The sequence below is a fragment of the Chlorocebus sabaeus genome, chromosome 20 (genome assembly GCF_047675955.1).
Source record: "Chlorocebus sabaeus isolate Y175 chromosome 20, mChlSab1.0.hap1, whole genome shotgun sequence".
NCBI lineage: Eukaryota > Metazoa > Chordata > Mammalia > Primates > Cercopithecidae > Chlorocebus > Chlorocebus sabaeus.
Genome location: NC_132923.1, coordinates 134,955,073 through 134,968,832, shown reverse-complemented (window position 1 = coordinate 134,968,832; position 13,760 = coordinate 134,955,073). Strand labels below are relative to the sequence as shown.

At 54.8% G+C, this 13,760-nt stretch overlaps 2 protein-coding genes across 11 annotated transcripts in view; both read right to left on the bottom strand.

The window, feature by feature from the left end:
* Nucleotides 1–2,518, bottom strand: part of NADK (NAD kinase) — a 31,046-nt gene extending 28,528 nt beyond the window's left edge. Inside the window, exon 1 of one of the 6 annotated variants that reach the window (XM_007980960.3) lies at nucleotides 2,391–2,518. The gene's annotated coding sequence lies outside the window, so the exon portion shown is untranslated. Of the gene's footprint in view, nucleotides 1–807; nucleotides 988–1,272; nucleotides 1,393–2,390 lie in introns of those variants that run through there. The other 5 variants (XM_073007951.1, XM_007980962.3, XM_007980959.3 and 2 more) reach the window with 5 other exon arrangements.
* A 5,336-nt stretch (nucleotides 2,519–7,854) lies between these two features.
* The window catches only part of GNB1 (G protein subunit beta 1), a 111,256-nt gene continuing 105,350 nt past the window's right edge, over nucleotides 7,855–13,760 (bottom strand). For 4 of the 5 annotated variants that reach the window (XM_073007936.1, XM_073007937.1, XM_007980950.3 and 1 more), the window contains 4 exons: nucleotides 12,994–13,195; nucleotides 11,640–11,856; nucleotides 9,885–10,000; nucleotides 7,855–9,616 (listed from right to left, as the gene is read on the bottom strand). In XM_073007936.1, the coding sequence (XP_072864037.1) occupies nucleotides 9,894–10,000; nucleotides 11,640–11,856; nucleotides 12,994–13,195 (526 nt within the window). In that variant the 3' untranslated portion in view covers nucleotides 7,855–9,616; nucleotides 9,885–9,893. The remainder of the gene's footprint in view (nucleotides 9,617–9,884; nucleotides 10,001–11,639; nucleotides 11,857–12,993; nucleotides 13,196–13,760) is intronic. The other variant, XM_073007938.1, reaches the window with a different exon arrangement.

Here is a 13,760-nt window from a genome sequence, read left to right as displayed (position 1 = left end):
GAAATGTATTCCCATCAAGAGCCAAGAATAATGAACTTTTGAATGTAAAACTTAGTGTGTTCCAAACAAGAAAGGAAAAATAACTTGTTACTCAGAATTGAAGCCAAAAGGAATTCCACTGCTTCGGGAGGAGGAATGGGAGGGCTGGGGTGGTCCTTGGCCTGGGAAGGAAAACTCCACCAGGCCTTGGGAGCTGGGCACGCCCTGTTCCCACAATTAAGAAAGAAAACGATGACCTAGAGCTCAAGGCCGGTGCTGACATCTGGGCTACTGGACGGCAGCCGCCGGTAGGAACATCACCATAGACTATCGGAATTTTCTGGCAAGTACTGGGCACTAAATCAAAGATGTGTTTATTTAGAGAATCCCACGCCAATACTGCTGTATAGAACCCTTTATTCCTGCTTTCCCACTAGGTGTGGGCCCCTCTAAGCTTTCACGAGTCAAAGACCCCTCCTGCTTGCTGAAACCACTCACGGAAGGCGGACACCGAGGGCCTGGCCGCCCACGCAGCGGCGACCGACGAGCGCGGTCCGGGCTGGGCGGCCCCACCTTCTCCGCCCGGGAGAGCCAGGCCGCACAGCGGCCTCCCTCAGACCCGTCCCCAAGGCCGAGCCTCGCCCTGGGCCGTGCTGGCGCCCCGTTCAGGACCGAGCGGCGGCCCGGCAGCGCTTCCACGGCGTCCTCCGCAGGCCAGATGGGCAGGGCCGGCCCGGTGTCTCCCCGCCCGACCGCGCGCTCCGGGCAGCGATGACCCCAGGCGGCGGGCGACCCCAGGCGGACGGCGGGCCGGGGCTGCTCACTCACCGTTCGCCGCCGCGGGCGCCTGCGGGGGCGTCTACATGCCGGACCGAACCCGCAGGCCCCGCCGCCCCGCCGCCACCTGCCGTCGCTACCTGGCCCTGGGCGCCCCGGCCGCCCGTTGCCCCATGGCCGCCCGGACCCCGGCGCCGGCGCCGCCGACCTGCAACGCGCCGCGCCCGCCCAGTGCGCAGGCGCACCCTCCACGCACGCGCCCTGCCGCGCCGCCGCTCACGTGGGCCGTCCCGCGGGTCCGCCCGGTCCCACTCGCGCCGGGATACCCCGCGCGGGCGGGAGGCGGCGGACGTGGCGGGGAAGGGGCGGGCGGCGGGGAGGAGGGGCGAACCGCGGTGGAGAGCGGTGGCCCGGGAGCGGAGGCGGGCAGCGGGGACCGAGGCGGGCGTCCGCGACTCGGGCAGGCAGGGACCGGCGCCCCGAGGAGGGCGGCCCGCGGCTCCCGTCCCCACTCACCTGCCGCGTCCGGAGGGCGCCTCCCGGTTCGCCCGCCACGTCTACGCTTAGGCTCCCCCGACCTTCTGACCCCAGCCCTTGGCCGGCGTCCCGCCCCCACTCACCGCCACCGCGGGCGGGACTTCCCGGACCACGTGGGCCGGCTCAGGGGAGCGCAGGTGCCCCGCGAGAGCCGGCCCCCCCGCCCGCCGCTGATTCCCTAATTACCGGGCTGTGACACGGTGTGCACGGAGCCGGATTTGGGGACCGAATCTTGGAGCAGCTGCGGCAGCGCTGCGCTCCCTCGGGGCTGTCCGTCGAGGCGGGGAGGGCGGCCCTGCGCCTGGGGGAATCGCGCTTGGCCTCACGCCCACCTCTAGCGGGCAGGTGCGCCTTGCACGCCCACCACCGGCCTCGGGTCTGCGCCTGGGATCCCAAGGTTGGCAGTGGAGGGAGGCCCTGGTGGCCCGGGGCTCCTCGAGGGGTCCGGGAAGTGGTGTTTTTCGCACCCCACAGGCTGGAGGACCCGGGGAGTTGGGGGAGGCGGCCGAAGCCACAGGAGCGGACTTTGTAGTGTTTGTTGGAACCGCGGGCCCCACCCAGCCCTCACTTGCTGATCTGGTGGCTGCTCCTCAGCGCCTTCAGGCCTCGGATATCCCAACAATGTGCCGTGCGCCCAGTTCTCAGCTCTCGAGTCACTGTCAGTAAACTGGCAGTACACGACCAGCTGCTCTAACCTGCTGGCCCCCCTTTTGTTTTTCTGAGAGAGGGTCTCATTCCGTCCCCCAGGCCGGAGTCCAGTGGGACTCACGGCTCACTGCAGCCGTGACCTCCCAGGTGCAAGCGATCCTCCCACCTCAGCTTCCCTAGTAGTTGGGACTACAGGTAGGTCCCGCCACACTCGGCCATTTTTTTTTTTTTTTTGGTAGATGTGAGGTTTTGCCATTTTGCCCAGGCTGGGTCTCAAACTTCACCTGCCTCGGCCTCCCAAAGTACTAGGATTATAGGCGTAAGCCACTGCACCTGGCCCAGCCATTGTTTTCTGAGGTTCAGTCCCTGTTTATAGTCCTATGTGGATCACCTGACCCAGGGTCGGTGTGGACCTGAGTCCCCTGCAGCCCTTCCCCACACCCGCATACCTGCTCTCTGGTCAGGACTCCTGGGACCTGAATCCAGAGACCCGAAACACGGCCTGGCCGAGTCTTCCTGGAAAACACAGCTCTTCTGTCCAGTACCACAGTGAAGTACAGGGCACCAAGGGCGACTGGAAAGGGAAGCAAGGATCATGGGAACTTGAGGGATTTCTTAAGCTCTGTAACTTCTCCCCGGGTTATTTTGCAAACCCAACTGTTTTGAAGTGACCACCAGCCACACCCACAGAAGCAGCCTTGAGCTGCCCAGTTCTTTTTCTTTAGGGGGGAGAGAGGGGCAGATAAGATCATTAACATAATAATGCTTGAGCTGAGTTTTTGGATATGATCATTAGCATAATAATGCTTGATCTAGATGGCACACACACAAGCCAGGCACTGAGCCAGGCCTCAGTAGAATCTTCTAGAATAGAGGCAGTCACCCGCTTCTGCAGATGCATCCACTGACTGTCGTGGGCCCCAGGTCACACAGCAGGCGCCCTTCGCGTGTCCCACTGTGTAGGAGCTCCAGCAGCTGCCCCGTCTGTGGCATGGAAACCCTTTGTCTACCCTGGGCCTGGGCACTGCCTGCAGGAGAGCTTCCCCATTTCAGAGATGAGAAAACAAAACCAGGGCTGTGGTTTCCTTCAGCTGACGGGTTGTGCAATTTCTCAGGGCAGGCCCCAGATATGACCCTGAAGATTCAGGGGCCAAGACCTCACACCCACACCTCACCCCAGGCCTGACTGGCAATAACTAAGGCCAAAGCTGGGAAGGGCTGCTTAGGGCACCCGGAATGGTGCTAGAGGCAGTTTTGCTTGGGCTGAGATCAAAGGGAAGGGATGTCCCAGCAGCAGGAACCGAAGGGTCCAAGGCTGTCATGGGGGCTGGGGCAGGAGTAGAGGGTCCCTACCAGATGGTGCTCAGGAGGAGGGTCTGCCTCCAAGCGATTCAGGGTCAGGAAAGGCCCCCTCCTGCCTGACCAGGCCCCGGGGATGGGGCAGCAGTGCGTGGCATCCCCTGCCCTGCCCTTCCTCAGCCCCAGAGCTGCCACTGCTCAAGGTGGCGGTGGACTCTTCACATAATTTTGCATTGCTTGTTGTATTCTTTAAGGATGGCTCCCATGTTGTTCACGTCAGAACCCCCAAAACCTGGACCCATCCTCTTCTGGGGGCCAGCAGGGATGGGATGGGTAGAGGGAGAAGGGGGAATGGAGGTCATGAGGGGTGGAGCAGGATGGGGTGCACAGGGGTACAGGTCACTCCTGGGGAGGCTGAGGAGGGAGGGAAGTTGACTTCAGGTGGCCTGGCTCCAGTGAACCGGGTGAACGAAGTCTGCCCAGAATCCACAAGGGGAAGTGGCCGGGAGCCTGGGGAAAGGGTGGCTGGGAGGGACTGAGGCTCCCAGTGAAGGACATCAGTGTGGCAGGCTATCTGGTCATCTCGTCCAGCCTCCAGCCAGCACCTGGCACAGGCCCTGCCCAGGCTGAGAGCCAGGATAGGGGCGTCTGTAGGGGCCAGTGTCTGGATCTGCTCACATGATAGTCTCCTGTTTGACCTGGTTTGGGGCGAGGGGCGACCTCTCTCCCAGGACGCCAGGCACACTGAGGACTCAACAGTGGAAACAGAAGTCCATCAGGTGTTCACCTTCTAGCAGGGCAGACGGACTAGAAGCAGAATTGGTGGGGGGAGGCAGGGGTTGGGGTACAGTAGGGACAAGTGTTTCTCAGGCAGAGGCAGCCGCAAGACCCAGGGCCCTGAGGTGGTGAGAGCCCAGGGTGGGCGGGGATCATCAACAGTAACCACCTGGCATGACTAGGACTCTGACCTCACAAGATCCTTACCAAGCAGCTTGGTACTTTTTTTTTTTTTTTTTTTTTTTTGAGACGAAGTCTCACTCTGTAGCTCAGGCTGAAGTGCAGCGGTGTGATCTCAGCTCACTGCAAGTTCTGCCTCCCGGGTTCCAGTGACTCTCCTGCCACAGACTCCAGAGTAGCTGGAGTTAACAGGCGCACGCCACTGAACCCAGCTCATTTTTTGTATTTTTAGTAGACAGGGTTTCACCATGTTGGCCAGGCTGGTCTTGAACTCCTCATCTTAGGTAATCCTCCCACCTCGGCCTCCCAAAGTGCTGGGATTACAGGCGTGAGCCACCACACCCAGCCACAGCCTGGTACGTTTATTGTCCACGTTTCTTATGCGGGAGCCAGAGGCACAGAGAGGCCAAGTAACTTGCTCAAGGTCACCCAGTGAGGAAAGGTGGGGGAGGGGACAGGGCGAGGCCAGAGGGTAATGGGAGGGGCAGGGGCGGTCTTTCCCGGGTGCCCTCGGTCCGGGGCCGCCCTTCTATTGGCCCCAGTCACTCAGGCTCCCAGGACCGGCTGGGGGCGGGCACCGCGCCAGGACGCTTTAGTGTCTCCGTTTTGCGTGGGCAGAGCACGCCTCCCCCGCATCCTGCTGGAGGACCAGCCTCTGCTAGGTGCGTGACCCGCAGGGGACAGAACGGAAACCTTGTCCTGCTCAAGTGTGGACGTGCATGCCACGTGCTAGAGTAAAATTGAGGTGGGGGACCTCCATCCCTGGGACATGGAGCACAGGGGCGGCCCTGCGCCCTGTGGTCAAAGGAGGGCCGAGGCCCTGCAGGAACAGTCCACAACCAGAGCGAGCTGCAGTCACTCCACTGCCTGTGTCCACCTGCGACAGGTGTGCCCACGCACGCGGGGCGGAGCCAGGTGACCCGGACACGGGAAGTTTGAAAATGCAGTTCGTTCAGCCAGTGTGGAATTATCCTCCTCTTTCCACAGTGCCTTAGCCAGTGCCACCGTCCAAGTGCACGTTGTTGGCGCCCGTTTTCATTTCCTGTTTTGCTAAGAAAGTGGGGCAGTGGCCTCCATGCCTGCCAAGGGACAGGCAGGATGCCCCAGGGAGGAGTCTCCCCTCAGCTGTGGCTCTTCCAGGCCAAAGCCAAGGGGAAGGGGCACCAGAGGGTCCCAGGTCCCACATGCCAGCTCTGTCAGTCAGCTGGATGCCAGGCTAGGACACAGAAGCCAACAGGAATTCCCACAGGGAAGCAGTGCAGTCGGGGGTGTGGCAGCCCTGCTGAGACGCTCGGCCTTTATTTATTCTGTGCAGGGACCAAGATAGGCCACTGCAGGCCGGCGCCCTGCCTCCCAGCTGCTGGAGCCCCTCCCTGCCAGGAACTGCCCGCTGGGGAAGAGCCTCAGGTACTCTCTGGCATTTAATTTTTAATTCTTTTTTTCTTTTCACGCCTCCAAGACAAGTTCAACTCTCTAGCATTTTAAATGGGGCTTCTGTAAGACAGCTGGCAGGGTTAGGGCTTGTGAAGAACTTGCATGTCTATGAAGAACTGATGTATTTCAGGGAGAAGTGGGGGATGAGGATGAAGCCAGGCAAACCCCCCCCTTCAGCCTGCCAATCACACCCACTTCAGCAGCCTAAAACAGCACCAGGTCACCCCACCAGGGAGACAGTGCCATATTGTCACTTGCAGTGGTGGCAGGTGGGCACCCTTGGTTGCATCAGAAACACATCAGCTCCCTGCCTGGAGCAACAAAGGCGGCTGGGCCCTGCTCCATGAATCCCAAGTGCCCTCTGGGAGCGTCTCCACCCAGGGACTGCCAGCCTAGAAGACGGGCTGCTGGGCTCTCTGGTGCCCAGCAGAGGAGGGGGCCTGCAGGTACTTTCCGTTGAGAGCCTTCTTCACCTACTAGGAAAGAGTTTGGCTGGGTGCGGTGGCTCAGCCTGTAGTCCCAGCTACTTGGGAGGCTGAGGCAGGAGAATGGCGTGAACCCTGGAGGCAGAGCTTGCAATGAGCTGAGATTGCGCCACTGCACTCCAGCCTGGACCACAGAGTGAGACTCCACCTCAAAAAAAAAAAAAAAAAAAAAAAGTTCCAGTTGCTGGAGCCACGGGAATTACCAAGTTACCTTTTTTTTTTTTTTTTTTTTTTTTGAGAGGGAGTCTTGCTCTGTTACCCGCCCAGGCTGGAGTGCAGTGGCATGATCTCAGCTCACTGCAAACTCCGCCTTCCCGGGTTTACGCCATTCTCCTGCCTCAGCCTCTGGAGTAACTGGGACTACAGGCGCCTGCCACCACGCTTGGCTAAATTTTTGTATTTTTAGTAGAGACAGGGTTTCACCATGTTAGCCAGGATGGTCTCGATCTCCTGACCTCATGATCCTGCCGCCTCTGCCTCCCAAAGTGCTGGGATTACAGGAGTGAGCCACCGCGCCCGGCCCAAAGTTACCTTTTTATAACCTTACCAATTATTTAAGATCTTTTTTTTTTTTTTTTTTTCCTTTGAGATGCATTCTCCCTCTGTCACCCAGGCTGGAGCACAGTGGTGTGATCTCGGCTTATTGCAACCTCCACCTCCCAAGTTCAAGCGATTTTCCTGCGTCAGCCCCCCGAGGTAGCTGGGACTACAGGTGCATGCCACTACGCCCGGCTAATTTTTTGTATTTTCAGTAGACGGGGGTTTCACTGTTTGGTCAGGCTGGTCTCGAACTCCCGACCTCGTGATCTGCCCACCTCAATCTTCCAAAGTGCTGGGATTACAGGCATGAGCAACCACGTCCAGCCTTTTTTTTTTTTTTTTTTTAAATAAAATAGTGATGAGGTTTTGCCACATTGCCCAGGCTGGTCCTGAACTGCTGAGCTCAAGTGATCTGCCCGCCTCAGCCTCCCAAAGTGCTGTGATTACAGGCGAGAGCCACCACATACGCCTATTTAAGATTTTTTTTTTTCCCAGATGTCATTTTGCTTTTGTTGACCAGGCTGGCGTGCAATGGTGTGATCTCGGCTCACCGCAACCTCTGCCTCCTGGGTTCAAGTGATTCTCCTGCCTCAGCCTCCCAAGGAGCTGGGATTATAGGCGTGTGCCACCAAGCTCAGCTAATTTTGTATTGCCTATTTAAGATTTTACAAAATCACCAGTTTGGAAGGAGGGAAGTGGATGGTTCCGGAACCTAGGAGCGGCTATTTGGGACGCGTGCAGCCATGGTGTTCCACTCTACCGTGGTCAATGCTCATATTTTTTCTTATGAGATGCAGTTTTTATTCAGACCAAGAGGAACACTCGGTTCAGTCCCAAGGAAAGCTAGTCTCTGGAGTAACATCCTCAGACATTCTAAGGGAGGGAAACGGCAGAGGAGAAAGGCAAGGCAGCCGCCTGTGAAGACTCCCACGGTGCTGTGGGCAAGGCCTATGCATGGGGAGGGGTCTGGGGGATGGCAGGTGGACCTCCCTGCTCTGCTGGCCTGTGAGGTGGAGCTTCCCAGGAACCCCTCTGAGGAGCCAATGCGCCACTCATGGATTCTGTGACGTGCTGGTGGCCAAGGCACTGCCTGGCATGACCACACCTGTCAGACCTCACAGCAGCAGGGACAGCCTAGGGAGGTGGGCGTGTCGTAAACTGAAAATGGACCCGTAAATAATCACCACACCAAAGTCCCTCATGTCAAACTGCTTTATTACATCTTAAATAACAGTACAGTTTAATATAGTATCTATCTTGCATCCAGCTTCCTTGCAGTACACTGACTTTAAAATTAAATACAAAAGGTGGAAAGGGGTAAGGGTGCAGAGAGCTCTACAGAGTTGTTGGACGGAAAGAGAAAGAAGGGGTTTCATTTGTATTCTCTTTGCCAGATCCAGGCCTACCGCAAGGTCACAGCACAGTTTTGTATAGAATGTTGCAGAAAACAGGATGGAGAAGCCACTACTGCTGCTATGAAGGAGTGCGGGGGGTGGGGTGGGGGGGGAGTCCCACAGAACCTGCTTTCCAAACGCTGCTGCTGAACACTGGCCTTGAAATGAACACCAGGACAATCTGTGTGATGGGAATGAGCCGCCTAAGAGGCGGAGGCCCTGAAGAATCCATAAGGGAGGGCAGGCTCTTCCCTCCCCCTCCCTTCCTCCCTCCCTCCCCACCCTCAGAATCCAACAGCAGTCGTTTGCAACAGAACTTTTTTTTTCAAAGAAATAAAGAAAACAGTGACTTATCCCGCTACCCAAGCGTGTAGAGCCGCGCGCTGTACTGCTTCCAATATGTGCCACAGAGCAGCAACGAGAAGTGGACAGAGCCGCAATGGTTACAACTGTAAGAGGTTATTTCTTAAAAGAAAAAGAACACCTAAGGACTGAGTCCTATATGCACTTTTGAGCATTTCTACAGCATGCGATTCTAAGAGTAAACCCACCCAATATGGCAAACAATCAAAATTTTTAAAATTTAACTTAGAAAGTCTGAGATCATTATTTTCAAAACATTGATTTGTACATTGTTTCATACACAAATAATTGACTGACTATCCAAGCACAGGACAGGCATCTCTCTTGAAAACAGAGGTTCCTCCTAGTTGGGGGTGGGGTAGTGTTAGGCTATTATAAACTTCCCTCCAACTTCACAAGGAAACCCAAAGTGAGATTAAAAACTCAACTGAGAAGATAGACAGGATGGGTCAGGAGGAACATGGTGCTGGATCTGAGCTCACTTTTCAGCAAAGGTGAAGGATTCTCTGATCACACATTCGAGACCGTCCCCACATGTGCTTGGCCCCATGGCTTCTGAACATGTTCTTTTCTATGCCATGTTTGTGTGCAACAATGATCTGTGACACTAGACAGAAAATTAAAAACCAGGGACTGAATTTACATCACTGACAATGCCAGAGAGGCTGCCCTCGACTCTCTGGTTTTGATTAACTGTTGAACACAAAGGAATATATTTTAAAAAGGAAATATGAATGCTTCCAAAATCTTGCTACAAACATGACTGAAATTTGGACACGATGACCAGATGAACAAAGCCCTCAGCGTGTTTTGCGTGAATGCCACAAAACAGGGTCACTGGTCTAAAATTCAAATAAACTAGTGGAAAGGTGTGTCTGTCTCACAATTACACTCAAGTTTACCTTCTGGTTAACGTTTTTATTATATATTTCCTTTTAAAATTCATTCAAGACAAAAAAGAAAAAAAAGACGATGGCCCCGGAAGGAATGCACAATTTGTTTTAGTTTTACAGCACAGAGATCCTTCTCTTACTGGGAATTGTGCTCTTGGTTTCAGCAATAAGTGAAGGAAAAAAGATCTTGCCCTTTTGAAGTTCTGAGGGGAGGTGTAGGGTGTCCACGTTAGTACGGTTGGATAGGATATGCTCTCATGGTAACGCGTCCAAGTTGGAATGGTCTTCCAGTCTCCATGGCATCCACATGCTGTTTTAAACAGAGTTTAAAGAAATGTGAAAAGAGGCAGAGAATCTAAGTGCAGACGCACAGTCAGGTCACTGCTCTTCCCACCGCTGCATGAGTGTCTGCGGCTGAGGGCACGTGACTTCAGATTTCTGTAAACGTTTCCCACAACACAATTCCAAATCAGTGCTACATCAACATTTATCTAGAAACCGTTAATGACAACTTCACACGTTCTATGAGAAACACGCACAGTTCTCCTCAGAGAAGGACATTTGGGCTGCTGCATTACCTACTGGCGTTAGTTCCAGATCTTGAGGAAGCTATCCCAGGACCCTGTCGCCACAGCCATGCCATCATCAGTCACGCCCAGGCAGCTGACGCGGTTGTCATGCCCAGCCAAGACACCTGGAAGCAAACAACAGCAGAATCACACCAAAGCCCAGAGGTATCGATCTCACCTGTGACCTGTGTGCCATGTTGTGACGAGGGCGGATGGTGAGCCCCTCGTGGGACAAGACCCAGAGTCTCCCACGGCTAGGGAGGGAGGGAAAGTTGCGTCCACGTGGGAATTAGACTGCAGCATATGGCCAGCCTTATTAAAATTCAAAGGCACGCACACACACACAATCAATAAATCCAGAGCCCCCCCCGGCACTGACTTCTCAGCACTCACAAAACTCAAAAAATAAGCAAAGGCAACAATCAGAAAAATCAAAACCATCATCACGTTCGGTGGCTCAGGCCTGTAATCCCAGCACCTTGGAAGGCCAAGACGGGCAGATCACGAGGTCAGGAGTTTGAGACCAGCCTGGCCAATATGGTGAAACCCCGTTTGTACTAAAAATACAAAAATTAGTAGGACGTGGTGGTGCGGGCCTATAGTCCCAGCTACTCGGGAGGCTGGGGTAGGAGAATCACATTTGAACCCGGGAGGCAGAGGTTGCAGTGAGTCGAGATCGTGCCAGTGCTCTCCAGCCTGGGCGACAGAGCGAGACTCCATCTCAAAAAAAAAAAAAAAGAAAAATCAAAACCACCCCAATCTCAAAGCAATCTGTAACACAGAAGCTTAGAGGCATGAGCTGTTTTTCCTTCGTCTGTGATCCCTAGAGCCCAGCACAAGGCACAGAACACAGGAGTAGCGATGGTGGCTGAGACCACTGGCACTGTCACTGTCACCAGTGAGGGGGGCCTTCTGTCAACACTCAATAACCTTGGCTTGGATCATCACCAGCCAGAAGCTCCACTTCCTCCCAGGGGGATCTGAAGGCCCATTTCAGCCACCCTTCTCCACCTCCTGCAGCCAACCACACAGCTGAGCATAGGGGCCAGTGTGTGCTCTGCCAAGACCTGGGCTGGCTTCCACCGCCCTTCAACAGCACTATGACTATGGGACTTGGCCGGAAATGGCTCCACTTTGGTCCCCCCAGGCTGGGGAGAAAAAGAAGGGTGTTTAACCAGGACATGAGAATGGCACCCATCCGGAAGCAGGAAGCCCCGGTAAGGGCCAAGACCTGGAGCCATGCTCCCTTCTTCTGTCCTCCCAGGTACTGAGACGAATGAATCTAAGAGTCTATAAGTGTCAACAGTTCTCAAATTGAAATGCCCAAATGTCCACTTTTAGTAAGGAAGCCTCATCTTTTGTACATCTAGTGTTTTAATACACCTGGCAATAACATGCTTACCTTTGATATGTTAACTGTAACAGCACCCAGAGGTGTCCCTGCATGGCGCTCCACCCCCTGATGCAGAGTTCAGAGGGGAAAGCATGGGACTGGGCCCTGGAGCCTGCACAGCTGACCCTCTCCTGCCCACTGACCCTCCCCAGAGCCCTCCCCCGCACATGTGGGAAGATCTTTTGGTGCTCCTCGGAGTCCACTTGCCTGGAGGGCCAGAGCTGGGCCATCAGTTTGCGACTATCACTCCTGCTATACCATGCCACAGTCCCACTGATACTAAACACTGCAGCTTATCAACCACTCTGAGTCTGCCCTAAAGATGCCACATAAATGTCCAGGAGACACAGAAAAGCCCCCCGGTCACGTACCTGCCCGGTCGGCTTTGAGCGCATCCCAGACGTTGCAGTTAAAGTCGTCGTACCCAGCGAGGAGGAGGCGCCCACTCTTGGAGAAGGAGACAGAGGTGATCCCACAGATGATGTTGTCGTGGGAGTAAGTCATGAGCTCCTGGTCGGCACGAAGGTCAAACAGCCTGCAGGTGGCATCGTCTGAGCCAGTGGCAAATGCATTGCCATTTGGAAAGAACTGGAAAGAGAAAGCAAATCAAGACATCATGTAAACACTCAGAAAGAAATATTGGGCATATGGACTGTTCAATGGTAGGGCTGCAGAGAACACAGCAAAGACCAGCAAGACTGTGCTCTGGTAAGAACAGAGGGATGGGCCGGGCGCGGTGGCTCACGCCTGTAATCCCAGCACTTTGGGAGGCTGAGGCGGGTGGATCACCTGAGGTTGGGAGTTTGAGAGCAGCCTGACCAACATGGAGAAACCCCGCTCTACTAAAAATATAAAACTGGCTAGGCCTGGTGGCATGCGCCTGTAATCCCAGCTACTCGAGAGGCTGAGGAAGGAGAATCGCTTGAAACCGGGAGGTGGTAGAGGTTGCAGTGAGCCGAGACTGTGCCATCGCACTCCAGCCTGGGCAACAACAGCAAAACTCTGTCTCAAAAAAAAAAAAAAAAAAAAAAAAGGCAGGGGAGGTTTCCCAGGAACTACAGGGGAATGGGATGGAAGGGGATTTGCACTGGGGAAGCACATAAACACTGTGATCTTGGACACTGTGATTACTGTCCCCAAAGAGTAGAATTTATTTCAAAGGAATAGTGAGAAAGGAGTCATCATTGACAGGTGTGCATGTTGCTGCAGCTGCCAGACATCAGGGCTAATCTCATGGAGGAAGGAGCGACGTGGGCTGACCAGGGCAGTGGTCAGGACTGCAGCAGAGCTCTATCCAACTAACAGATACATCCTTCCAAGTCTCCTCACAAGGCCAGGGGCTGGAAACACTGCCTGGCCATCTGCGTGCTAGAGAGGAGAGCAGGTTTCCTGGTTAGCTGTGCCCCTGACCAGTAAGGCTCTGTAACCAGTAACTGGTGGCCTGAGCTACCTTACTGTCTCTCCCCTCCAGGATCCCAACCACTGCTCAGCTGTACAGGTGGGAACGGGGACTGGCACATAACAGACACCCTGTGAATATCTATAAGACAAATGGTCAACATAGAGACGTTTCCCACAGGGAGTTTTCTGTATCCCCATCTGCAGATGAGGTTGTATAAGGATCAGAAAGGAGAACATCTAATCCAGAAAAGTTTAAAATTTAGCAATCTGAACAGCTAGCAGAGACAGCAGAGGCCCCGACCCCACACCTTCACCCAGACTCACGCAAATGGCATTGATGTCAGACTCGTGGCCGGTGAAGGTCTGCCGGCACATGCCTTCTCGCACATCCCAGAGTTTGGCTGAAGCATCACAAGCACCAGAGACAAACAGTCTGGTATCAGGAGCAAGAGAAAGGCTCATGACATCTCCAGTATGTCCGGTAAACGTGGTCGTCTGCTGGCCGGTCTCGATGTCCCACAGGGCACTGGAGCAGGAGCGAATGACAAGGGGACATCAGTCTCAACTTCTCGGGTGGCTAGTCATATGACAGTCTGTCCTTCAAACCACCCAGGGCCACAGTGAGCCTCTGCACTGTTACTTTAAAAACGTAAATTGTTTAAAGACAAATTTAAATGTAATACAACTTGGAAGGGAAACAAAGCAAAGTAAGCAAAATTATACAGACATGAGCACACGGCCTGGGTTTCAGAATGACGGGATCACTACCTCAACTCAAACACCAGCAAACAGGGAGCTAGGGGCACTTTTCAAGCAGCAACACTGAGGCTGTGTCCCACTCTTCAGTCATGGATGGGCATGGAGGGGGTGGCAGGAAGCTATGGGGAGGCCCTGGATGGCGGAGGGGGATGCGACTCTACCTATGGCTGCTCCCTCTGTGCCCTCCCCTGGTCTCCCCTCCACAGGGTCTTAGAAAAGGCAGGCAGGCAGAAGGCCAATGCCAGGTAAACAAATGGCTCGCAGCAATTCTGAGGTCCCCCTGCCCTTTCCTGGAATCACAAACGGGAGAGCAGCTGAGTTCTCAGTGATCA